General features: G+C 47.4%; 1 protein-coding gene across 3 annotated transcripts in view; it reads right to left on the bottom strand.

Annotated features, from left to right (window-relative positions):
* The window catches only part of Srgap3 (SLIT-ROBO Rho GTPase activating protein 3), a 229,136-nt gene extending 206,577 nt beyond the window's left edge, over positions 1-22,559 (bottom strand). For all 3 annotated transcript variants that reach the window (XM_041680344.1, XM_041680337.1, XM_041680352.1), the window contains exon 1: positions 21,740-22,559. In XM_041680344.1, coding sequence (XP_041536278.1) covers positions 21,740-21,806 — 67 coding nt within the window. In that variant the 5' untranslated portion in view covers positions 21,807-22,559. The remainder of the gene's footprint in view (positions 1-21,739) is intronic.
* Positions 22,560-27,336: the final 4,777 nt, after the last annotated feature.

The raw sequence follows: 27,336 nt of genomic DNA on the forward strand, positions 1-27,336 counted from the left end.
TGTGAAATCTTCTCACTTTTACACGTTGGCATCAAATTCGCATTTTTAAAAGACACAGCCGAGGCCAAATAAAACATCGGAGTCTGTGCTTGGCCCACATGCTGTCTGAGTGAAGCTCACCCAGGAGTCCAGTAATGTGTATGCCAGCTCCTGTCCCCTGCATCTCCAGTGACCTCCATTGCCTAAAAATCCTTGGTGAGAAACAGTCCTTCATGGTCCCGTTTTGACCACACAGCTGCACCCAGTTAGCCTCTGCAATGCACCCTGCTTTCTTCTCCCACCGAAAGCAAGACTTGCCGGTTTGTTATAGGAAGTGTCCTCCTATGCTGGGCTGCTCAAGGTTGACAGCAACCTTTCACATCACCTATAACAAATCTCCTTCTGAAGCCTCAATCCCACCCCCCACCCCACCCCCCCACTGTGATTATCTTGGGCAGGGACAGCTCACTGAGCCTCAAACACCTCCTACCCGGGAGAGATCAAGGCTTCCTGAGGCCGCCTGCCTGTCTCTTCAACTGCTCTGTTAGAAAGATCTTCCAGACACTAGACTTCTATAAACACAGTCCCAGATCAGACTAGGTTTGCTGGCAGCTGCTCCTAGTGACTCACACTGAAAGTCACCGTCAAGGCGAACCTCAGTCTTTTTCACAGGGGCTGTCACTGAGCATGCGCACGGCTCAGCAGCCTGCACTTGGCCCGAGGGCTTTTCAGCCCCCCCAGGGTGAGACTTTGCACCTTTCCCTATTAAATTTCAGCCCACCTACATGTTGCAATCAGGTGGCATCTCACTCACAGGTACAAACTGAGCCCCTTTTAGGAGGACCAAGCCCCTGCCACCACCCTGGAGACGGTTGAGGTCAACGGTTCTGTATTTTGCGATTTTTTTAATCGATAACGCAGATGGTACGGTGGACCCCTGCCAGTAAATACAGCCCTCGCTCGACTTCTCCCGAGCACTCTGCAGGGTATCGTATTTATAGAGTGTCGACTCCAGGTTGAGCCGTTCCTCCAAGATCAAAGACCTCAGAAGCCCCAATGAGCAAAGCAGACAGCAGGGAGTGAAACAGACCAGAGGACACTATAACAAGTGTGAGCCCCCATCCCGGGGACGAGGACTCCATTATTCATCCCGCTAAGGGCGATTTCCTACTTAGAGAAAAATGCCAAAAGTCTGGATTTTTATGTGAGCACTCCTGGTTTTTTCTTTTTTTAAAGTAACCCTCTTGGTTTTTAAATGTTGGAAATGAATCAGTTTCTGTAAGTGCTACAGAGCCAAGGAAAATATGCTAGTGAGTCTAACTTGCCTGCACGCTGCCCTGGCTGCTGTAACTGTTCGAAATTTCATGCTTGGATCCAATCAAACCCTGAAAATCTGGGTATGAACAATAACAGAGTACCCACTCAAGTGTGGCCCACGCTGCAAACACTGGGTAAGAACTGAGCCTGGACCATATTATCCAAGCCTCACGAGAGTCCAGTGAGGTAACCAGGAGGGAGAAACTGAGGCAGAGATAGAAAATGGGTTTGCCGGAGGCCAAGAAAGTACTACCTGCTGAATCTGGGATTCCGTCCTAGGTCTCTCTGACTTGACAGTCCAGTCAGAGCTCTTGGACCAGGCTGGGCAGAACTGTTCTTTATGAAGTGTGCAATGGCATTAAAATTGTCACCTTACATTGAATTAATGTTAGTTACCAAAGACATATCATGGGGCTAAGGAGGCAGCTTGGTCAATATAGTACTTGCCACACAAGCATGAGTTCAGTTCTCAGCACCTGTGTAAGCCAGGCATGGCAACGCATGCCTGCAATCTTATTGCTGGGGAAGCAGAGACAGGAGGATCTGCAGGGCTCACTGGCCAGGCATCTAGCCGCATCTAGCCAAAAGAATGAGCTCCATGTTCAGTAAGAGACTGGCTCAAAAATTAGGTAGAGAGCACCCGAGTAATTAAAGATACCACACATCTACCTTTGGCCTACATATATATATATACACATACATATATACATATCAAAAACATTATGATAATGATTACAGGGATAATTAAGGACACCACCCACCACATCCCTAGGCCCTCAGTAACCTTCAGCAGCTTCAGGCTCATCCCCAATCCTCGGCCAACAGTCCTTGACCAACAGCCTCCTGTTCTTGACTCCAACTTCAAACTCATCCTCAAAGAGACATACGGTTCTATTGTTGATGAGGAGACATGTGGAGGAATGAACACTTATTGGACAATCTCACTGTGTAAGCATTAATCTCACTGTGCAAACATTAATCTCACCGTGCAAACATCAGAGTGCACTTACACAAACTAAGACGACGATGAAGCCCCCAGGGACAAGGCTGTACATGTGGCCTGCAGCTGTTGGTTGACACTTGACTCTTCGGCACATGGCAATAATGATGGCATTTCTGCTGTGAAATTTTGAAAGATGATGGAGGCATTTCCTTATCAAAGACATCAAACTGTATGGCACATTGGCCTGCTGTGTTCATTATGCCAGCCAATCTAGAGAGGCTCATTGGACTTCTTAGCTTGATGCAGAAGTGGGAAACCGGAGGCCTGGAGAAACGAGGCAGCTAAAGCAAAGGTCTAAAGCAGCGGGTGTGAGAGAGGGGATCATGGGCCTTGGCACCATGGCAGCACACCTAAGAGTGCATCTGTGAGGGTGTTTCCAGAGGATTTAGCTGAGGAGGGGACAGCCACTGTGAACATGGACAGCACCTGTCCACCGCTAGGGTCCTACACTGTGTTCCTTGACTGTGGGCTGGGCCCATATTCTTGCTGCCATGTCTTCCCCACTTCGACGGACTGTCCTCCCAAAACCCAAGCCAAAGTCAACTCTTCCTGGCTTCAGTCGCTTTGGTCAAAAATGAAAGAAGTGACTGATACAGGGATGGACCCACTCCCCGCCAAGAACATGACAGTTTCCTGTGCACTGATGGTGGCTGGTCTCCTGTGACCTCCTGATCTCCCAGTCTGAAAGAGTCGGGGATGTGGACGTGGATGTGAAGTTGACACTTCTGTTGGCCTTTCAACAAAACCAGTCACTGGTTTGCCTGGCGCTTGGTGTCAGTCTGGGGCAGCAGTGGGGTCGGTGCTGTCAGTTCGCTTTGTTCCTCCTAGTGCAGTGGCTCTCAACTTTCCTAATGCTATGAGCTTTGACTCAGGTTTCTCATATTGTGCTGACCCCCAACCATAAAATTATTTCCATTGCTACTTCATAGCTGTAATTTTTCTACTGTTATGAATTGTAATGTAAATATCTGTGTTCTTCCAATGGTCTCAGGCAACCTCTGTGAAAGGGTCATTTGACCTCACAAAGAGGCTGTGTTTTGGTTGAGAACCACTGTCCTAGGGGATCTTGAACATTTCAAGAGTGTGAAGAGAGCCAGAGGTGTCCAAGAGGCACTGTTTAATCGTAAAGGGCTACGTACCCCCCAGGCTGAAGGTGCAGGCCAAACCTCACTGGGTCTCTGTCCAGGTCTTCCTGAGAGCTCAGCCTGAGCTGGTTCCAGGCTAAGCTGTGATTTCTCTGGAACAGTAGAAATCAGTGAGACTGGAGCAGGAGGCTCCAGTGAGCTCAAAGGCCATTCTAGCGGCTCTTCCCCAGATCAAGGTCACAGCTAAGGTCATAGAAAGCTATTCACTGAGTTGTCTCTGGTGGCACAGGCCTCTAAATACAGCGCAGAGGAGACAGAAACTGGAGGATCACCATGAGCTCGAGGCTAGCCTGGTCTACATAGCAAGACTCTGCCTTAAAAAAATTAATAATAATAATAAATCTACCCACAGGAAGGGAAGATTAGATCTATGGACCAGTTCATTCATAAGATAGCTTTATGAACCAAAATCCTGGAGAAGGTACTTTTAAGGGGTCAAAGGTAAGCCTGGGTGGGTCGGACCTTCTCCCCTTTGTCTATGGCTGGTTGGGTCTGGTAGAGTTTTGGACAGGATCAGGCATCCACACTAGTTCCTATGGGAAGGGATCGGGTGCTCCAGCTGGGCATGTGAACTCACAGACTCCAGACCTGTTTTAGTTACGTGTAATCCTACGAAAATGTTAAGACTGTTTTCGGGCATGCTTTTGGGGGCAGAGGAATTAGAAACTGAGCCCAGAGCTTAGACTGCAGAGGTGTACTCTTGCAATTATTAATAAAAATGGGTAACGTCATTTGAGTCCTCAAGTGTGCAAGACGCTGTGCTAGAGATTTTGTGCACTATGTCATTTCGTCTAGGCCGACTATTGTCTTCGCCTAACATATGAGGATGCCGAGGCTGTGTCACGACCATCTTCACTTCAATATCAGCAATCACATCTCTGTTTTTAACTTGACAATGGTGTGAACACAGTTGAAGCTCAGTAGAAAAACCGTGTGTCTAATTTTGAATTTTGATCTTTCCCAAGGCTAGCAATGTGTGGTATGGCAACACTGGCTTGTTGTTTGCTTGTTTGATGGTTTGTTTGTTTGATAACAGGGTTTCTCTGTGTAGGCCTGGTTGTCCAGGAACTCACACAACAGACCAGGCTGGCCTTGAACTCATGGAGATCCACCTATCTCTGCCTCTAGAGCGCAGGAATTAAAGGTGTGCATCACTACACAATACTGTTTTTCATTGCCAGGAGACTGTAGGAAGTCACAGCTCCCAGTCAGTCCGGGATCACCAGAGAAAACAACACTCAGCAATGCAGAGGCTTCTACATACCAGGATTCAATAATTGTGTGAGATGCTAAGCATCCTGTTAGAGCACAGGTTTCGTGCTAGATAAATTTGCCCAACTGTAGGCCGCCGTAGGTGTTCAGAGCATATTCAAGGTAGGCGGAACATGGCTGCAATGTTGGTAGGTTTAACTTAGCCATATTTTTTAACTTATCGTGAGTTTATCAAGACACTGAGCCTCTGTGCCAAGCCTGCCTCCAATGGCTCCTTGCCACTCAAACTACATAGGCATGCTAACATCCTTACCCAAGCATCCAATTAAAATCCCAAGCAACACAGAGCCTTTTGGCAGGCTACTATAGGCTTCACCGAGGCGAACGGCAGTCCATATAGAATTGGCATGTGTCTAAGCAATCAAGAACCTGTCTAATGGTGCTTTGTCTGGCCTGTGCTTAGACACTCGTAAGGGAGAATAGGAAAAACTGCAGGTTTCTGGCATTATATGGATAAGGACACAAGTATCAAGCTAAGCGTGGGCCTCTTTCCTAACAGCAGGCCTGCCCCCCTGGACTCTACTGGATTCGCTCTGGTTCCCCCCTCCCCCCCGTTAGCCATCCTGACAATCCTCAGGGTCTTGGAGACAATAGAGCGCCCCCCCCCCCCCCCCCCCGCCTCAGTAAGGCTACAGAGGAGCCTCCAACTTTGTCAGGCAACTGGAATTTGTCCCACTTGTGGGAGACATGTTTTTACCACCAAAGTCTGGAGTGGAGGCCAAGGAGGGCCTTTGTCTAGGGAGCCCTGAGAAGGCTTTTTTCTAGGCTTCCGACAGACAATGAGTGAAACTGGGGACCGTGGGGAGTGGGGGGATGGGGGGAGGGGCATTCCTGTTTCTTGGGAGATCTTTCTCCAGAAGTACCAGGATTTGCTTTTCACAACCTCTTTTCATCCACTTCTCCCCTTGGAAACAGAACGCCCCTTGGGTTGGTTGGGGAGGAGGGCACTACTATCTCTTTACAAAAGTGGCCGATGAAATTTTCCATGCTGGAGTTTCCACTTCTGCCTCAGCAATGTCCTTTCTGCTTAGAACTTAGGCTGATCTCTTCCATTCTTTTAAAGATGTGAACGGCAATGTTTTCCAGAAAACAGTCTTAACATTTTCATAGGATTACACTTAATTATTTGCACTTCCCTTTTTTACTTTTATATTTTTATTTCTTTGCCTTTGATAGTCCAAAGCTTACTTTGAATGTCTCCTGTGTGACCGGCTCTAAGCACAAGGCCCCCCGAGCATGAATAAAGCAAGGCCCCTGTGTTCAATGGACTCACAGGGAGACAGACACGTAAACAAGGCCACTGTCGCAGCAGCGTGTCCCGGGGAGGAAACCCTGTCTCGAAAAACCAAAAAAAAAAAAAAACAGAAATAATGAGCATTGTGTAGCCCAGAGGAGTCCACTTTCTCACACACCACCTCATCTGAGCCTCACAGCAGCTACGAGTTAGGGCAGGCAAGCCCTCCGTTAGCAGCCAGTGGGGCCCCATGGAGACCAGAGATGCCGCTTGTCCGAAAGACAGAGCAGGAACAGACAACCAGATCTCAGGACTGTGCGTGCCCGGCTCTGGCCCACAGCACGTTCATAGCCCCTGACTTACACCGAAGTTAAAAGGTCGGGTGTGAGCTTTCACTTCTGTTCCATCTATCTTTTAGAAGTCTGAAAAAGTGTGTGGAGGAGGGAAATGTTCTCCCTACATAGGTTTTGAATTTGCTACACAACTGTCCCAGGTGGTCCAGAGACTATGAGAGAGAAGGCAAAGTAAAGAGTAAGCTATCCACCACTTACTAGAACTTTCTTTTGTCAGAAACCCCTGCCGGGAACCTTTGGTACTTAATCTTCTTCACTGGAAGCTGAGGTTCACGGTCCAGGGTGCAGAATGCAGGCACCCACCTGGATTTGTTAACATTTGCATGGCTTTCAAATGCCACTGTGTACTAAGGATTGTGCTGGAAATTCTAATGTGTCATTTTAACTGACACACTTACGTGCACACACACACACACACACACACACACAAATACACACTGTGAGGTGTTGGGACCCTCCTTTCTCAAGTGGAAAACCCAGTGCACAGAAAATCAAATGCCTTTTCATCTGTTGTGAACGTCTCATTGGTCTGACTGGCCAGGAGCTACGAGTCAGGCCGGGCAGAGCATGGTGTCTGCCTTGTTAGCAACGCCTTCTACCCTGTAGAATCCCTCACGCATCTAGCGTGACTTCTGCTTAACTCTGCACGACCACAGTGCTTCTCATCTCTTCGGCTGATCTACACCCTGTTCACCTCAGAAGCCCCTATTCCATGACTGTATTCATCAGCCTCAGGACAGATATTCGAGTGTCCTCTTTCTGGAACTATTTGGATCGTTTACACCTGCAGTTGTGTTTTTCTCTTGGAAGCACTTAGACCCACTGATCCCTTAAATATTTACATGACTTCTGACCCTTTTCTAAATAGAAAGATGATTCTGTCTGGATCCCAAAGAGCTCTGGAAATAATTGCAGTGATATCAGCTTGGCCGGTATGATCCAGTGCTACAGATCAATATCAGAAAATCGCCAACAGCACTTTCAACCATTTAGATCTCTGTTGCAAATTCTCCCTGTATTCTGCACAGCCCCTTACATACCATTCAGCACGTTAGTAATTACAAGTTACAAGGTGTATTCCCCGTAGAATGATAAAGTCTATGAAGGCGGCAAACACAGCAGGCGCTCAATAAATACTTGTTAAACTAAAGCAACTGAGGTGGACCACCATAGCTCAGCGTTTCTTTCACACTAATTCCATGTCTCTGGCAGGGAGTCCTCAGGCCTCTGGCATTTTTGAAGCAGAGTTTCAGTGTTAGTAGCATGCCAAGTAGAAGCCAAAGACAGAGACGCACAGCGTAAGGCCTGAACTAAGAGGACCAGGCAGGGACAGAGCCCCAGAGCAGGGCAAGGGACAAAAGCCAAGTGAAAGAGCAAGAGCCCAGAGGTGAGGGCAAGAGAGCAACCAGATATCTGCGGCCAGGGACTAAGTTTCCTCAGTTTCCCCAAGTTAGCACATCATGGGAGACACCCTATCTAAAGAAGCCACTGATCAAAGGAAAGACAGTGCTATTGGCCAACCATACAAATGGTTGTATCTCTGATCAAAACACCTAGCAGAAGCACCTTAATGGAAAGAGGGTTCATTTTGACGGACACTTCCAGAGGGATTTCAGGCCATCATGGCCAGGAAGGCACACCAGTAGGAGTGTGAATGCCAGCTATTCCCACTGTGTAGACAGGAAGCAGACAGAGCTAGACTGTACGAGGCGCAGACCGAACCTCCAAAGGTCTGCCCCTAGAGACTACTGCCACCAGTTGGAAGGCTTCGTGGCCTTCCAGACAGCCTCTCCAACTATGGACCAAGCTCTTATACATGGCCTATGGGGAACTTGACACATTCCAACCATAACACTAACTCTGCCTGGAAATGTCTCAATGAGATAAGAACACGGGAGCAGCTCTGCCACTCAGGTGCCATTCATTGTCACAAACTCAGTCAAAGAAATGACACCCACTCTTGTTTGTCCCTGAAGGAAACGAAGGTGCTTCAGTAATGATTCATATCTATTCTCTCTCTCTCTCTCTCTCTCTCTCTCTCTCTCTCTCTCTCTCCTTTGAAGGCACTATAAGCTACAGAAGGACATTTCCCCCCTTAGGAGCAATTGCATCCGGCTAAAGCTCAAATCCATGTGAGAATCTGACCACTTGGTAAAAAATCTAGGCTTTTCAATTAGACAAATGGCCGGAAGACATTTACAGCAAACTGTAGGTTTATAGGTTTACAGTGAGCTACAGACTAAAAACACCTTCACCAATGGTGGAAAGAGGATAGCGGGCCGCAACCTCTTAAGGCTGTCTTATATTGCTTTCTATTGTTGTGGTAAACACCAGGACCTAAACAGAGGTAAAATGATTTCGGCTCACATCTGATAATCTGTCATGAAGGGAAGTGAAGGTAGGAACTAAAGGCAGACTCTGAAGACAAACACTAAAGGAGAGGCCATGGAGGAACTCTGCTTACGAACTTGCCAGCTGGCTTTCTTTTACATCTCAGGACCAGCACACGAGCCCTCCCACATCAATCATCAATCATGAAAACGCCCAACAAACTTACCTATACGCCAAACTGATGGAGACTGTTTCTCAATGGAGGTTCCTTCTTCCCAGATGACTCTAGCTTGTGTCAAGTTGACAAAAATACTGAGCCCCCAGGAGCAAAGAGGGGATCAGGAACCCCAAGAGCACCAGCAACAACTAGAGGAGCCCACAGACAGCCACAACGGGGAAGGAGTGATGTCCGGAGAAGAGCGGCCAGTGGTGAAGGTGAGCGGCTGAGGGAATGATCATTTTCCTCAGGTAAAGCTGTCCTTTGAAGGTTCCCTGCCAGGAACAGGAACTGAGGGCTAGGGACCAGGAGGGAAGTGAGACTGGAAGAGGAAAGGAAGAGGGACATTCAAGCTGGAAGTGGCTGTGATAGCTGTGAGTGTGGAGGCTGTTCCTAATGAGAAAGCTCAGTTTTGCATACATTTTGTCTTTAAAATCTGCAGAGAGCTGGGTCAGAAGCATACAAGACAAGCCCTGCACCACTACAGAGCGGCTCCTAGTATCCCTTTGACACCCCCTAAGAGGCCCACCCAGATGGACAAGGCCCTCACCTGGGAATCAAGCTGTGCTCTATTTTAAGCCCTAGGCTTGCATCCCTATCTATGAGATTTATTTTTATAAGTTTCCATTAAAGATCTTTTTTCTGCTACATACAGACAGGAAGCAGATTTAAGAGAGGCGAGACGTGAGGTTAGGAAGAAAGACACTGAATGCCTGTAGTAGTTACCTCGAGAGTGGCTTCTAGACTGTTCTCCTTCTTTCTATATTTTTCATTATTTCTAAAACTTTTGAAATAGTGAATGTGTAACACACCCATAATCACAAATGGGGTTATAAAAGCTGTGGCTTTTGTGGTCGCTCTGTTTGTAACAGCAGTAGTCATACTATCTAGAACACAGGGACAAGTCCAGTAGCCACTGACAAACAAATGGAGAAACAAAATGTGGTCTGCCTGGACCATGGAAAGAAAGCCAGCCTTTTAAAGTAGGAAAAGTCAGGGTCTGAGACACGGCTCGGCAGGTGAAGGTTTTGCCACCAAGAACCCACTTGACACCCAACGGAAGGAGAAAATTAACTCACACTAGCTGTCCTCTGACCTCCAGGTGCAGCCACATGGCACACACATGCCTCTACCCCACACGCATAAATATAGACACATATATACATACATGCATATATAAATGGAATTTAAATTTTTTTAAATAAAAAGGTTAAAGCAAGAAAATTCTGTTGACTGCTACAACGTAGATGTGTGTTTCAACACTGAGGAAATAAGCTGAGCCCATCCCTCATAGCACGCTCTCCACTGCTAAAGACTCATGAACCTGCAGGCTGGAGAGCTCCTCAGTCTCCCAGCACAGATTCCCACTCCCATCCTCTCACACACACCTAATGCCTCAGCATTTCCCAAGTGCCCAGGCCCTTCTGCAGTCCCCACACCTTGTGTCCATTTTATTCTCACTTCATAAAACGCCTTCCACCATCCAGAGAGCTTCTCCTTACCCACCAAAAGCCCCACCAAAAAAGTCTTGCTTCTATAATAACTTCTCCGCTTTCCCTAGGCATCTACGTAACCCTTATGGGAATTTCCAAAAGGATCCGACATGCTTAGCACATTATATATCATTGCTTTGTCCATTTTTAAAACCATCTTTCTAGAAAACATGAAAGAGGGGCATGAGAAATACATTTTTTCCTTTCCATGCTCCAATCTCACATGCATTAAGAATTTAACTAATAGACTATATTCAGTTTCCTAAAGCATCCCACAAATAACCACCTAAGCACATATTAGACAGCTCTTCATGGATGCAGAAGTCCCATCTCTAGACCCTCTGTCTTTTTTTTTTTTTTTTTTTGGCAGGATTTCTCTTTGGAGCCTGTCCTGGAACTAGCTCTTGTAGACCAGGCTAGCCTCGAACTCACAGAGATCCACCTGCCTCTGTCTCCCAGTGCTGGGATTAAAGGCATGCACCACCACTGCCCGGCTAGACCCTCTGTCTTATCTCTCAGCTGTACTGTAGGAAGCCTGGATCTGCTTCATCCTGGAGATGTAATCTGTGTAATCACAGAGTCCATCACATGGATTCCTACACTCAAGCAGTCCACAAACACTGCAAGCGCCTCTCAGACACCAGGAGAAGCTCTGCATGCCAGACACACAAACAAGACAAGAGACGCCAAAGTTCTGAGTTTGATTGCCTCCAATGTGCCATCCCCCTGACTCAGCCTTTTAAGGCTGGAAAGACAAGCATGGCTACTGAAGGCAGCCTTCAGCTTCATTCTGGGAGCTTTAGCTCAAGAACAGAGAACAAATAAATACAGGGGGGAAGTCACCCTGTAGTCCAAGCGCTAGAGAATTCAAGTCAGCTGATCAATGAAGAGCTACTGCACGTCTATTGTCCAATTGTCCAGGCTGGAGGTGACACACAACCAGAGAGTTGAATACCAAAGAGCCAAGCACGTGGCTATCCAGAGAAAGGGCATTCTGGAAAGAGGGGAAATTGGAGAAGTTGCAGAATCAGCAGAGACCCAGAGGGCAGACAGGCAAGGGAAGAAGCAAGAACACCACGGTTTTGTAAATCCAGTCTAGGGTCCTCAGTGAGAAACTCTGTGGGACACTACTCAGGGGCTTTACACAGAGGTCATAGACACCACTCTAAGGACATCTGTTAGATGCTCTGGGGAAAACAGGCCATGGGGACAAGGAAAGTATGGCTCTCAATTGAGGGCAAGTTTGTCCCCTGGAAGTCATTTAGTAATATCTGGAGAAATGTTTGGTTGTCAGAAATTAGGGCAGGTTGGCCACCAATATAGAACAGGCAGAAGACACATTATACAGCTAAGCTCCTCAACCAAGAAAGACTCAGGTCACAATGCTGCATGAGACTATCAAGCCTCACAGAATACTCCAGTCAGGACTTGATTATAACTCTAAATTTTTTTTAGGTCCCCATAAAATTATCAGTGCCCCCAACCAACCAGAAGTAGCCTGGAATACTACGCCACATTCCCAAAAAATGGACTATGGATATTTTCCTTTGTTTAAAAAAAAAAAAGAGGGGGAAGTGGTGCAGGACAATCATCTATATTCTGTCAATTATATTTTAAATAAATACTGGTTGGCTGATAGCCAGGCAGGAAGTATAGGCGGGAAAACCAGACAGGAAGTAGAGGTGGGGCGATGAGAACAGGAGTATTCTGGGAAGAAGGAAGTTTTGCAGTCCTGCCCAGACCACAGAAGAAGCAGGATGTGACCTACCCCACTGAAAAAGATACCAAGCTATGTGGCTAACATAGATAAGGATAGTGGGTTAATATACATTATAAGAGCTAATACAAAGCCTGAGCTAATGGGCCACTCAGTTTATAAGTTATGGAGACCTCTGTGTGATTTTCTTTGAGACTTACTGACTGTGGGAACTGGGCAGGACGGAATCCCCAACTAGCAGGCCCTCATGTTACATCACAACATCCATGAGAATCCATGAATTTGGAAGTTGTTGCCTAGTCCCAGCAAGAGCTAATCGATATCACACTGTGGCAGTGGAGATGGAGAAGGAAAGTCCCGTGTGCTGATTACAAAGGTTCCTTACATGTTTCCTTAGGCTACTCCAGCCCTTCTCAAGTCACAGTGCATTCCATATTCAACTAACTCAGGGACAGTGTGGAGAAAGAGCCATTCTGGCCGTTGGGCTTTCAAATGCTTAGTCCTTAGGATGCAAAGTAAGAATGTGATCCGGCCAGAGATGTAGCTCAGTTAGTACGGAGTTTGCTTAGCATATATGAGACCCTAGGTTCAACAAGGCCAAGAATATATGAATGAATATTGATAACAGCTTTAAGTGGTCTGGAGAGACTCTAGACTTAGGGGTTAAAAGTGGTTACTACTCTTGCACAGGAACCAAGTTCAATCCCCAGCACTCCTATCAGGTGGCTCACAACTGCCTGGAACTCATGGTTCAGGGGGTCTGACACCCTCTTCTGGACTCCTGAGACTCCTGCGCACACACACACGCACATCTTTTAAAAAGAAAGTCTGATCTCATGACATGAGGATATCACATTTTCCTCTAGTTCTATGCTATGTACACCCATGCATATGTACATGCATGTACAAGCATGCACACATATGCAGATAAAGACTTCCCATGCCAAAGAAGAGAGTAAGAAAAATAATGTGAATATAGATGTCACAGGTCTATAAGGAAAAAAAATTCTGTTCTCTGCTCCACCCATCACAAGGGAGGGAAGGTGTCATAGTTACCAAACAAATTCATGGGAACTGAAGAGAGACAAGATTTCTGTTAGAGCAAAGACCAAGGTTCATAGGGACAATCAAGATGGGCTAGGGGCAATAGTTCAGAGTCAGTATACGTGTGAATGGCATGATGTAATATGTATATTACAAATACAGTGTGGTAGTTTGAATGTAACCGACCCCCATAGCTCATGGGGAGCAGCACTATTAGGAGGTGTGGCTTTGTTGGAGTAGGTATGGCCTCGTTGAAGGAAGTATGTCACTGAGGGGGTGGGCTTTGAGACCTCATACATGCCCAAGCCACACCTGAGTCTACTTCCTGTTACCTTCTGATCAAGATGTAGCCAGCACCATGTCTGCCTGCATACCGCCATGTTCCCTGCCATCATGATAATGGGACTAAAATCTCTGAAACAGTAAGTCTCCACCTCAATTAAATGTTTCCTTTTACAGAAGTGGCCATGGTCTTGGTGTCACTTCACAGTGATAGAAATCCTAACAAATACAGAAGCTGAGATTTCCTCTGTGCTCCCCAATATGGCCCCCAAAGGGAGAGGCACGATAGGAAGTGTGGCATTGTTGAAGTAGGTGTGGCCTTGTTAGAGGAAATATGTCGATATGGGGGTTGGCTTTGAGGTCTCCTTTGTTCAAGTTACTCCCCTTGAAACAGTTCACGTCCTGCTGCCATCTGATCAAGATGTAGCCAGTACCAACTCTGCCTGTGCGCCACCATGCTCCCCACCATGACAATAATGGACTGGAACTGTAGGCAAGGTACCCCAGTTAAATATTTAATTTTACAAGAGTTGCTGTGGTCATGGTGTCTCTTCCCAGCAAAAAGAGTTATCAAACAGATTCATGGGAACTGAAAAGAGACAAGATTTCTGTTAAAGCAGAAATCAAGGTTCAAAGGGACAACCAAGGTGGGCCAAAGTCAGTATACATGCAGATGACACGATGGCCCCCACCCCCAATTCCTGCATATTACATACAAGAGGATGAGGAAAGGGGACACATAAGGGACAAAAAACGACTAACCACTGAAGACTCAGTAAGAAAAATCACACCCCAGTTCTGCAGCTGCCAAACTCGACTGATAGCAAATTACAGCCTGTGGTTCACAAGCACCCTGGCCTGCTCAAGTTCCTCTGGATCTTGGATCACCATCCCAGAAGAAACAGTAGAGAGGCCCCAAGTTGGCCCAGGTTTATCTCTGTCACTACCCAGCAAAACAGAGACAAGAAATGGAAACCAAGTAACAGAAAGAGAAGAAAGGGTCTTTCTTGTGTCTCTGGGTCGTGGCCAAGGTTGGCTCATTCAGAGCTGCAGGAGTCATGGGCTCCTCAGTTTTTATCCCCACTGTTATCACTGGGCACAGAACAGACAATTCCAGTGGGCAGTGTGAGATCCACTCGAGGAGCCTTGAACACCCCCTACCCTCGTGCATCCATACCCCGCTGTCACACCCAGACTGTTGGATCAGTAGCTGACCATTCTGCCATGTGATATGAATCAGTAGTTGAGCTTTCTACCATTGGAAATGGCAAAACTCACATGTTCTAAGTGCCCACAAGGCAACATGCTGATATTACTTAGCAGAACTGGGTGGGCATTTGTTTCCCTGTGTCTGTCTTCAAACTGCCTCCTGAGAAAAGCACTTAAGGAATTGGGGAATGGGATAATGGGCAAAAAGAAAAGGCATGGATAATTCATGGCGTGTTTCTTACCATGAACCAAGGAAGGATCTTGCAAGCTAGCGGAACGAGGCTTTCGGGGTGAACAAAGTTTGGGAAGACTGCCTGACTCTACAGTTCATGCCCAGCACCGCCACGACTGTCTGAAGCCCTGGGGAAACGGGTCACTTCCTCTAGATTATCCTAGAATTTTTGAGACATATTGGAGCATCCAGCTATTTTCTTTCACCCAAAATCTCTTCCATCCAATTTCATCTGATACACTTCAGGAAACAGTACCCTAAACACAAGCTGGTAGGATGAGTCAACAAATTAGAACATAACCCAAAGCCCAGTTCCTGGCCAGCCAAGAGACTTCACAGAAAAACCAATAAGCTATCAGGAATGAGTCACTTCCCAGTGAACCGGACGCTGGGACCCCACTTCCTGGGTCCTGTCTGAGGCCACAGGTTCTTCAGCTCAGCACATTAGAGACAATAGCACTGTCCCCTTCCCAGCAGGTACTTCAGGAGCCCCGATCTCTCCAATCATCCCCATCCTACCCACCTTCCCATCATCTTTCCAAAGCACCTTGCAACTCTGTCACCCCAAGTACCCACTTCCCACCAGAGCGATGCACCCACTGACATGCACTCAGTTGCTCCGAAGAGGGCTGGCACTAACTAGGCCACAGCACTGAACCAGGCCCACTCTGCCCAGACTCTCTCTAAAGGAACCCCTGGGTTCCAACACCATGTTGCCTCCACCTGCATTTTTGTCTTCCTATGCCATTGGAAGTTGGAAAGATTCCTTTCCAAACCTGGTTTTGCCGTGGGTCCCTGGAACATCTAAGGCAACTGATTTCATTTCTCTAAACTTCAGCTCTTCATCTAGAAAAGCAGTGAGTCTCTTGCAGAGGTAGAAGGGTCACAAAACAAGAGAAAAACACAAATTTCTTCCCTCCAACTAGGTAAAGCTATATAGCCCAAAGCAAGGCATGTAACAGCCCTGAGAGGATGAATGAAGGAGCTACCTGGAGAATCATCACTAATCTATAACCTCTGATAGGGAAAAAACATTTCAGGAAATGGCCAACATAGACCCTTAGATCCACGGATGGCTGGCTAGAAGGAGCCTTACCAGACTGCACCCCATCAGAACTGGTCGAAGACCCACTGACTTCCAACACACCCTTCATCAAAGTTCCACTAACAACCACCAGAGATAAAGTAAGAAACTCAGCACACAGTAAAGAGTCTCCTCTCAATGGAACAGGAAGAATGACATTTTAGAACAAGGGTCTGTGTCCTCTAAAATGCTTATAAGAGCTCCATACCCACACCCAATATGGTGGCACTGAGAGGGGGAACAGATTGTGGCTACCTCCAGATGTGACTGTGCCCCTAAAAGAAGGAAGACACTTCATCACTGTGAATTCTGAAGGAAGGCCAGTGATGGCACAACAGGAATGCAGCTGTCGACAAGTCAGGAAGTGGTCTCTCACCAGAAACCGAATCTGCTGGCACCTTGATCTTGGAATCGCCAGCCTCCTGAACTGGGAGAAAGAGGGAAGAGCCACGCAGCTGGTGTGTTCTGCTGAAGCAGTCCAGACTAAGGGAGGTGGCAAAACAAACACTTCCCAACCACTCTCAACCAATTGTACACTAAGTACCCTGAAGAAACAGAGATAGCTACCTGCATTTTGCCCTTGGGAGTTCATGGATGAGGGCTAAACGCTAGATTTGGATGAAGAGTAACAGTGCTAAGGGTAGAGAGGCACATGGAAGGAACTACTAATACCGCCTAGGAGAGCTGGGAAGGCAGCCTATGTCGAGGATGGCCATCTGAGCAGACTTTGAAGAGGGATGGCGGTTGGACAGAGCAGAGGCAATGAAAGGAGAGCAAAGGCACGCATAGGAAGAGGATGGTGGGAGGAGAGGAGTATGGAGGACCTGAGGGGAGGAGGAGACTTCTAGAGTGTTGTAAGACTGCGGGCTTATCTTAGAGGAAACCACAAAGATGAAGGAAGATGTTGGCTGCTGTTCCACTCCACGTTTTTATGGACTTCAACTTAAAGGCTGCCTTGGCCTTATTCCACTGTTTGGTTAGACAGGGTAGAATTTTTAAAAGTTGGGCCACCATTTAAGCAACTAAGAGATTTTGTTTCAGTTCAGCTTTCCTCCTAACAGTGGGAGAACTGCCCACCGTGGGCTCACATTCCAGCCAGGCAATGACAAGCTGGAGCACACAATGCTTGCCCCGCTAGAACTGCCCTTTTGACCACTCTTCCCACCATTCCCCACAGTTCCCCCATCCAGTGTGCTGCACCTGCATCCTAAGGAAGCTCCAGCCCTCCTAAGGATCATGTAGGAAGCTCTCTACAAGACCAAGCTCATACTGACACTCAATTGTAAGGTTGTACTGTGGTATCGTGGGCCTTTTCAATTTTCTTCTCTCTCTCTTTTTTTTACTATCATTTCCCAAGGAAGTCTTAGAAGATAAATTAAATATTGTACTATATACATACATACATACATACATATGTGTATGTATATAGTACACTATTTAATATAATATATATATATATATATTCATGAAATTCCACACAAGACTTAAGGACACAGTCGACAGTCAATGTTTGTTGAATGAATACATGAACAAATGAGTAATACCCACTCCTGCATGCTTATCCTCTATGCTAGCTTTTCTTACCCAATTTTTTTCACGTTTACTATTAAAAAGTTATCCTAAAACGAATATGAATATTCCTAGAGTCAGTCAGAGAGCTCCTGTTTCACTGTCTACTGGGCTGAAATGGAAACAGGAATGGCATGAGCGAATGTGGAACAGACCTTTATGTCTGGCAGTGAGATCAATTAGCGCTCAGGGTATGGAGGATGCAGCAGATAAGATCCCCAAATGCTATCAGTGATCTCCAAGGGAACTGCGGAGGACAGGAGAGATGCCAAGAGGCTGGAGACAGGCAAATGTTCTGATTGTCAGAAAGGGAACAGAGTGAGAGCCTGCCAGTTTCCAGATCGAGAATGTAATTTCACTCTCAGGCAAGGTTCACAAGCAGATTGTCAAGCAGATTATAAGGGACAGCGAGAAGCACCGACGATAGGAAGTGATGTCTGTTTGGAGCCAGCGTGGGAGAACCAAGAACAAGTCAGCGCAGATTCACCGCGTTCCTAACAAGACCCTAGACTAGAGGAGCAGACGTGCATGGTGTAACCAGTGAAGGGCAAAGTGCTAAAGGACACCTAGGATATACTGGTAGAGTATTACAGCCAGCAGAAGGGGGGGGGGGGGGGTTGTTGTCTTTCTTCCACCATATTGACCAAGTATTAATAGTTAAATCTTTGGGGCATCTTCTCGGCAAAACCTCTTTGAAAACGTGTAGCTTTCCTGCAAGTTACTGACATCGACAGAAAACTGAAAGATGTGGGTGGGCTTAAAAGTGGCAGCAAACGGTTGCACTCAAGTATGGCTGTGCATTGGGACAGGGTGTGTGCCCTCGGGTCTACCGTAACTGTCGCCACCCTTTCTCCTGCAGTCCGTAAGGTGTGCCACTGTCTCAAATCATCTTCATTCTACCCTCCAGGCACCCAAGGCATTGGGATTTGCAGCCCATGAAGCAGTGGATGGAAGGAAAGTGAAGGACTGGTAGGCGGCTCTGTTGGCAACTTCGCATAGCACGCAGGAAGCCCTGGGTTCAATCCCCAGCATAGCTTCTATAAAGCCAGCATGCTGATGCATTCCTGTAAACCCAGTACTTAAGAGGCAGGAGTATCAGGAGTTCAAACTCATCCTTGGCTACAAAGTGCAAGGCTGTCCTGGGGTACATGAGAAATCCCCCACAACACCCAAATACACAAGTGAAGCAAAGAAGACAGGAAATGGTAGTGGGCCTTGTTACTAAAGCAAATAAGGTTAGCTACAGTCAGCGGCACAACCAGAGGCTCCCAACACCCAGCTGTATGGGCAGTTACAGAAAAGTGTCTATCCTATCCTAAGAAGTCCTCATGAAGAAGAAATTATAGAACCAATGGGTGGGTGATGCCATTGAAGAAAAAAAAAATCCATGAGCCACAGCTGTCCAAATATAAAGTATGTGGGCCTGGAGGATGCTGAGTTTTCCATCCCTGGAATACACAAGCACAAGTATGCAGTCAGAGCGATTGACTCAGGTATCTGGGGAGACAAGAGAAGGCTTGAATCTCAAATGTTGACAAAGGAAATGCTGTATGAAAGTGTCCATCCTTTGTCAAGTCAGCAAAGGCCTTGCTCAGAGACAAAAAGGAGAAAGCCAACAGAGAACTCAATATTGTTTTTGAAAAACCGTTAAGTTCCCCTCACGAAACCTACAGTCTAGGAGACTTGTTTAATGAAGCAGGCTGGTTGTACCAACCTGGCCAAATGCCAGGAAGAAAGTAACTGGCATCCAGCATTATTTCTGCTCATCGGTCTAACATTCCTCAGAGACAAGCCACAGAGCAGGGGGAAGAAAATCAGAGGGGAAACAATGGGATGCCATCAAGAGGCTGCCAGTTCCAGCACAAGGCTCCCATCTGCTACTGACATCAATCCTTCAAGGGGCTGTGTCAGCCAAACAATGTACCAGGGACACCAAGCCTGGGAAGATAACGGCCTTGCGACCTTGGGTAAGTCACGAGAGCTGCCAGGCTCAGCTCCCATCTCTGAACTGGATTCACGCTAACCCTTCTGCACACCACGCAGGCCAAGAGCAGTGATGTCTGTAACTGAGCCCCAGAAGCTGGAGATCCCTGGGCGCATCAATCCTACGACAGTGCTTAACAAACACGGCTGTGGATGGAACCCAAGGCCCGGAACACGCTAGGCAAGTGCTCTACCACCGAGCTACATGCCAGGCCAACACATCGAACGTCGTCAGAAAGATTTCAAAGGGCTTCAGGTGTAGCAGTCCTACAAACCACATCTTCAGGATGCCAGCTAGAGAAAAAAAAAATTTTTTTTTTTTTTAACTAAACCAAAGAGACCAGATCTTTCGGACCAATTTCCTGAAGAAATTCATTATCATTGCCTGGTATTTGCTGGTTAGCCATTAAAATAAAGGTGAAAGGTGAAAAGAAGTGAATTATCTGGAGCAATTGATGCTCTGTGGGACCTCAGGAAAGGCCGACTGGCACGGTGGCAGCAACCCTTTCAAGGGGAGATAAGCAGATTTCCTACTAAGACAAATTGGTCCAAACATCCCCTTCTCGTCTCTGTCATCACGTTTTTCTGTTTTAATTTTAAATGTTTAATTTTTAAATTTTTAAATGCTTAATTAAAAAAAAAACAGTCAAGAGTTTCTCCAAAAATATATAAACTCCTTAAAAAGTAGATAGACGAAATTGAAAATCAGCTTTTGTTCCGAGCAGTTGTGTGAATTCCGATCTCTGGCAGCTAAAGGACTTGTTTTGAAATTGTCAGCAAGGCTGATACACTGACTGCTTCTGACAGTGAGCTAAAAACTAAGGAGGAGGTCAGAGAGGAGGAAAGATTTCTCTTCCTTTCGCCCTGGGATCCACCCAGGGGCCTTCAGCATGCTTGTCTGACCCAAAGCTAAAAGACAAGGAAAACATCAAGCCCCCACCCCACCCCCACTCCATGCCTGCTCCCCTTTCAAAGCCCTCCCCAATATCTGAAGGGTGAAAGCAGCGGGGGACAGGCAGCCTGAGGCCCCTGACTTCCTAGGGCGTGGAGCCCTCAGGCAGCACTAGTAACAGGCGTGGCATCCTCAGGTCACAAGAACCTCAAAGCAGCATCTACACAGCCTCCAAGCCAGCCTCCACACCCACTGGAGATGTATTTTGCCCACTCCATGTGAAACCACAACACACCCTGTGTCGCAGCAAGAAGAACCAGGGACCAGAACGAAAATGGGTGCTGAGAGCCACAGCCGGGACTTCTCTCGGGGCACAGGCTCAGCAAAGAGGAAGCAGGGCAAGGAGCCTTCAGCTCTCCCCGCTGGAGCTGTGCTTAGAAAGCCCACCATCTGGCCCGAGGGCGGATGCTGCCTGCCTGCATTGAGCTGTACAACCGCAGCCCTTCTCTTGCTCAGCTAGCATGGATTTAGGGAGCGGCTTCTGCAAGAAGTGTGGGTTCTGTGCCACCGAAGCCGGAATCAGCACCCAAAGGTCATCTCGCTCTCCCAAGCAGGCAGACTTTCTCCAGAACCATGGGAGCCAGGCAGCACCTACCAGTCCAAACTGTACACTGAGGTGTTGGCTTTGGACCAAAGCTGATGACCCGAAACAACCGCGTACAGAAGGGCCGGGCTGTACAGCAGCAGACAATCTATCTTCTGCACAGAACTCTCGCTTTATGCCTAAATGCCTGCATTAGTCTGGATCAATATGTCCCATAACAGTTAATCCATGGCAACTCAGACCAGGCAAGACACGCCGCTGACAAAGAAGGGCTGCTTAAGGATGCGGTGCCCCTCCACAGCCGATATGCGTGCATTTGAATTTCAGCCCAGAGAAGGCAGCAGAGGCAGAAACAACCACCCACAAAAGCCCCAAAAAAAGGGGGGGTGGGGAGAGCAGATCAGAAAATATATACATAAATAGCAAAGGGCTTTCACAGTGGTAGTGACAGGGAGGAGGCCTGGACTGTCAAAATGGCCTTAGAGTGACAGATCACTGCCAAGCTGATGGAGTGCCAGTGACACTCCTAAAGTCAGGCGTAGGATCTTCCCCACACACCTGCAATGCAGAGATTTCTGCCCTTTCTGTAATTCATGCTCCCAGCCCAGGCGCTATCTGCAGTGGGAGCCAGTCTGGACTTGTGCAGCCGCCGCTCTTCCCCCTTACAATAAGATTATTGCAGCAGAGCAACTTCTCACCAAGGCCAGGAGGCAGAGGAGACGGAGGAGGGAGAGACAGGGAAGGGAGGGAGGACAAAGTCCCTCGGCCCCGCAGCTCACCTTTTATTTGGGCTTCATATTCGGCAATGATCTCTTTGTCTTTCTTGAACTTAGTTTGAGATGACATCTTCCGACGTGGCAAAAGAAAAAAAAAAACCTGACAGGCTGTTTGATTTATTTCTCCTTTTCTTTCCAAGTCCTCTCCCAAGCCTGGGTAATCACACAGCGATAGTCTATTTCACAGGTTTCAAGGCTAATCTCTTTCACTTGGCTGCAGAGCTGGGTAGAAATCCTTCTTCAGGGAGGAAAATGCTCTCTGCTGGCAGGGAAATGGCTCTGGTGGCTTTCTCTGGTCAGCTCCTCTTGCAAAAGGAGAAATCACCCTGGGAGTACCATAACCTGTCCCAGATTTCCAGGATTTTTCTTCCAAAATAATAATAATAATAGCAGCCAAGAGCACGCGCGCGCACACACACACACACACAAACACACTCACGAGTGCACACTCACCCGGACACGCTTCCACGCAATTGTGCTGTGCACACACCCATCCACACCACAAGCGCACACATACACACACACGCACACACACCCTCACTCACACACCCTCACTCACACACACACACCACATACACCCGCTTGCTCACTCATACACACACATCCACAAGAGGCGCGGCGCCTCCTGGGTCGTGTGGCCAGCCTCCGGTTCGCTTTGGAAGGCTCTGCTAAGGAGATGGTCAGGTTGCCAAAGGACCGGTCATCTCTCATCCTCCCTCCGGTCGGTCGGCGCCTCGGGTCTGCTGTCAGGTGAGGATCAAAGCCAGGAGATGGAGATGGAAGTTTTCCGGCTGTAGTGTGTTAGCTCCGCCGGACCCAGGGATGGACTGCTCACCCCGCAGGGCTGGTGGAGCTCTCCTCCACCGCCCTCGTCACTAGACTCCGCCTCCCGGATTTTATAACAACTGACACATTGTAGCCTACAGGAGAGCTGAACTGGCTGCAAGCAAAAAAAAAAAAAAAAAAAAAAAAGGGGAAGAAACGTTTCACAAAAGGAAGGCGGCAGGAAGGGAGAAAACCAGGTTGGGAAGGCCTGGGAGGCTCCCACAAACTCCAGCTAGTAGTAGTTGGGCTAGAGATTTTCCTAACAAACACTGGAAGATTCTTTTCTTTGCGTGATGAAAATCAATCCAAGTCCTCAAACCATCAGCTATATGACAAGTTGCCACTCTGCCTGAGACTCTAGCAGGGGGCCTGATACATGCAGGGGGAGGGCACTAATATTTTGGAAGGATTACTTGATCACAAGGACAGTGTCAGAGGTTTCAGCATTACGAAGTGGGGGGAGGGGGGAGACAAGACTACAAACAGGCTCAGAGAGGTTGCTTGACCAATAAAATGAGCTTTCTTTGGAGACATTTTTTTGTACACTTGCAACAGATAGATGCCAAAATCCTACTCGAGGACCCACTAGAGTTACACACTAGAGTTACACAAGGCAAGAGGCTCCAAACCAGAATTAATAATAGAATGCGGTAGAAAATGACAAGGGCTAAGGGGAAACAGCAACGCTGCAGAGCGCGGGGTACTGGGAACGCAAGGGGCTCTGGTGGAATTGGGTAAGAACAGAAACTTACCTTAGCCCAGTACCTGGACACATAGTAAGGCCCCCTTAAGTAGTGGCCTTATGGTTACCCCAGCATCCTAGAGGGTACAGTCCATATAAGTACCAAAGCAAGTGTTCTCTCGCAGGTGAAAGAGTGCAGACCTAGATGGTGGAAAATTACTTACCCAGGGTCACCAGAGTTCCACCCCAGCACTAAACACTCGGTAGGAGTCTTTGGCAGTTCATTAGAAAGACCAAATCCCCTGCCGTGAGCACACTTTAAAAAGCCCAGTGACGTGTCAAACTATAGGATCGCTGACCACTGAAATTTCACAGTAAGACTGTGTCATAAAGATTGCCTTGTCCCCAAGGGTTCCCTGAAGGAAACTTCTCTCGCTGTCTCAAATAGGTATCATCTTCCACTTGATTTCTGGGGTGATCCGATGTGTGATTTGGCTTGAGCTTAGGTATGGCCAGGTTAGCCACACCAGCCCCCAAGGGATTCCCAAGGCAGACTGCAGCTCGAATGGGTCCGGAGAGCTGGGTCTTCCTCCTGTGTGAGCAGCGAGCGAGCACCAAGAGCTACAGAGGGGAATGCACAGGATCTCCCTGAGCAGAAGTCCCAGAAGTCCACCTGGGTGAATCAGCAGGCTTATTATAGCTCTTGGACCCAGAGACAAGAGGTCACAGAGTTCATAAGCAGATGCCACAGCCCACATCCTCCTGCCTCACCCTTCCCAGGGACATGCTAGGGCCCTCGTAGTGTCATTAGCGGAAGATACACTCAGAGATTAGCCTCTCTGCCTCAAGCCTAGATCCTCAAAGAAGACTGGCGTTACTGTCCTCTGCCCTGGAATGTGAATGAGTGACTAACCAGGTTCCTTCCTGCCTCTTCTGTAAGCCTGCAGCCTGTAAGGCCGGAGCAGGTGACTCCAACTGCTCTCTGAGCCTGCTGGGGGCAGGAGTCCAGTAAATGGCAGGTTCTAACCATGAGGAGACTTTAAAAACCACACATGCATATCGGAGACTCGCACAGTGCGCCGAGCCGTGGGAATGTCCCAAGAAGCCACATGACCATGAAGCAAAAAATGTGTCAGATAATTCCTGTTGAACAGCAAGGTTTCTGTAAGACGGATGGTGATATACAGTCGTCAGTCCATGTGGAGGCCGGAAGTGGCCTCCATGCCTCCTGGAACATCAGCATCCTCGTCTATCAAATGACAGTCCCACAGAGACCCAGAGCTCAGGGCTTCCCAGAGTGAAGGGAGGAAAGGCTTATAAGGCACAGCCACACAGCCGTCACCATGCTTGTCCCAAACCTTCTGTCCCTGGGAAGAGGTGAGTGACCTAGGCAGGGCCCCAGACACTATGGCCTCATCTTGTCCCTTCTAACCTTCCCCAGAGCTCACTGGAGTCTGGGGTCACTCAACTGCCCTTCTACAACACCCCCCCCCAAAAAAAAAGAAAAACGGCCCTTGTTCTTTGGTGAATGGAACCAATAGCTCCCCCCCCCCAATGTTTCCTCTTCATGGAACGTAACAGAAACCAGATTCTCCCCCAGATAAATCTGTAACTGAAAAAGGGCGGTGTCTCATGGTTTTATCTGTGCCTCCCCCACCCCCAAAAAAACCAAATATTAGAATACCTCTGGGAATATCCTATTTCCCTCAGGATCATTTCCTGAAGTATTTTAGATATGCCTGGATTATGCTGAGGGGTGTGTGTGTGTGTGTGTGTGTGTGTGTGTGTGGTGTTGCCTGCATGTATGTCGGTGTGCCATGTACATGCCTGTTGACCAAGGAGGCCAAAAGAGCGTGTCAGTTCCCTGAAACCAGAACTGTGAGCCACCATGTGGGTACCAGGAGCCAAAGCTGGGTTTTCTACAAGAGCAACCAATACTCTGAATCACTGTGTCATCACTCCAGCCCCCAGAGTTACTTTTTAAAAAATGACTTATTTATTCTTATTTTATGTGCACTGGTGTTTCACCTACATGTACATCTGTGTGGAGTGTCAGAGTCCCAGACAGTTGTGAGTTGCCATGAGGGTGGTAGGATTTGAACCCAGGTCCTCTGGAAGAGCAGCCAGTGTTCTTAATCACTGAGCCATCTCTCCAACCCCTAAAAATTTGCTTTTTTAATCAAGACCTCCCTCTGTACAGGGGAGAGCCCAAGCACTCCATATAGATTTTAAAGAGATGGGTCCTTATTACAACTCATTAAGTCTGGTGATACAAACATTTTTTAATTGATCTTTTTAAACTTTATCTATTTATTTTATTAGGTATACAGTGCTCTGTCTGCAGGTATGTCTGCATGACAGAAGAAGGCACCAGATCTCATTATAGATGGTTGCTGGCAGTTGAACTCAGGATCTCTGGAAGAACAGCCAGTGCCCTTAACCTCTGAGCCATGTCTCCAGCCCAATATAAACATTCTTGTTTTCAAGTTGGGGAAACAGAGGCACAAATCAGAGAATCAATTTGCCCAGGAGCACAGAGCTAGCTAGTAACTACACACACTTCGAAATTCATTGAGATGCAGCTCTGACCAATATTAAGACCCAAGGAATGAACCAAAAGAGGAACTGTGATCATAATAATGCCTATCAATTTTTACGTAGCTCTTCATTCTATGATTATGTGTGTCTTAATCATTTCAAGTGCAAGTTTTCCATTAAACAAATTGGAGGTTAAAAATATAGGGAAAACATCACAATTGACCATCAATGTGGCTTAAATTACAATCCCAGCAGGAAAACACAAAACTCATCCAACCGGTTTCTTTTCCTGGTAGGAAAAAAAAAGAAAGAAAGAAAAAAGGGGGGGGCAGGGTGCTGCATTTGAAGGAAGAGTGACCAGAACAGTTTTTGGTTTAAGGCAATGTTTCTGATCAACTAGAAACACTCCCTGCCCTTGGCTCAAGATGACTAATTCTGTGACATTTCCCACACTGCTACCAGCTAAGGCATCTACAGTCAGTTCAGAGGAGAATGCTGGCCCTCAATCTTGGCTCTGCAAAATGGAAGCATCATACATAACTCAGCCACTTGGTGATAACGGGACTGTGGGGGTAGCTCAGAGGTGGAGTGTTTGCCTAGTGTGTGCAAGCCCTGGCTCAATGCCCGCAATACACACATACACACACACTCACATACACACACACATACACGCGCACACATGCACGCACACACACACACACATGACAGCATACCCTGCCTGTACATACACTGCATATTATTCTAGAAAGTTCTTTGCCTTCATGTCTTACGTGGTCCTGCAGTGACCCTGGGAGCAAAGAGGGCTGTTCCACATCTCTGTCCTGCTGATACTTTGATGAGGGAATTATTCTGTAACACAGATATAAGGTTGGCCTCTCTAACTGACTCAAGAGCCAGAAAAGTCTGACAAATTCAATTCTGGAACAAATTGTTTCAAAATTCTGCCTGGCTAAACCATGGTAAGCCCCAGCAAGCCTGGGGAGCATTGCAGAGGGAGCAGGCTCCTCAGAGGTTAGGAGGAATGCTGGGAAAGGCTGCACTGGGGACTGGCAAGGAAGTCACACTCAGGCCCTCACAGCTGCTGGAGTCACCTGCTTAGGCCTGCACAAGGTCAAGTCAGCCAAAACTCTGATGCAGGTGGCTCAGATGATCTCCAGGCTCTGCCCTGTACTGAAGAGCTGTGTGCTGTTGATAGCTTTGAGGGGGGAAATGTTTCTCTCTCTCTCTCTCTCTCTCTCTCTCTCTCTCTCTCTCTCTCTCCCTCCCTCCCTCCCTCCCTCCCTCCCTTCCTTCCTCTCTCTCTTTTCTTCCATTTTGTTTTGCTTTTCGAGACAGGGTTTCTCTGTGTAGCCCTGGCTGTCCTGGAACTCACTCTTAGACCAGGCTGGCCTCAAACTCACAGATTCACCTGTCTCTGCCCCCAAGTGCTGAGATTAAAGGTGTGCACCACCACCACTCATCAGATCTTTTTATATAAAATATAGAAGATTTCAGTCTCTTTGGTGATGATACATTTTGGAAATAAACAGAGGTGATGGTTACCACTCTATGAATG

This window comes from Microtus oregoni, unplaced genomic scaffold, assembly GCF_018167655.1.
Source record: "Microtus oregoni isolate MIOR12 unplaced genomic scaffold, Mior012 000002F_ref0000024, whole genome shotgun sequence".
Taxonomy (NCBI): domain Eukaryota; kingdom Metazoa; phylum Chordata; class Mammalia; order Rodentia; family Cricetidae; genus Microtus; species Microtus oregoni.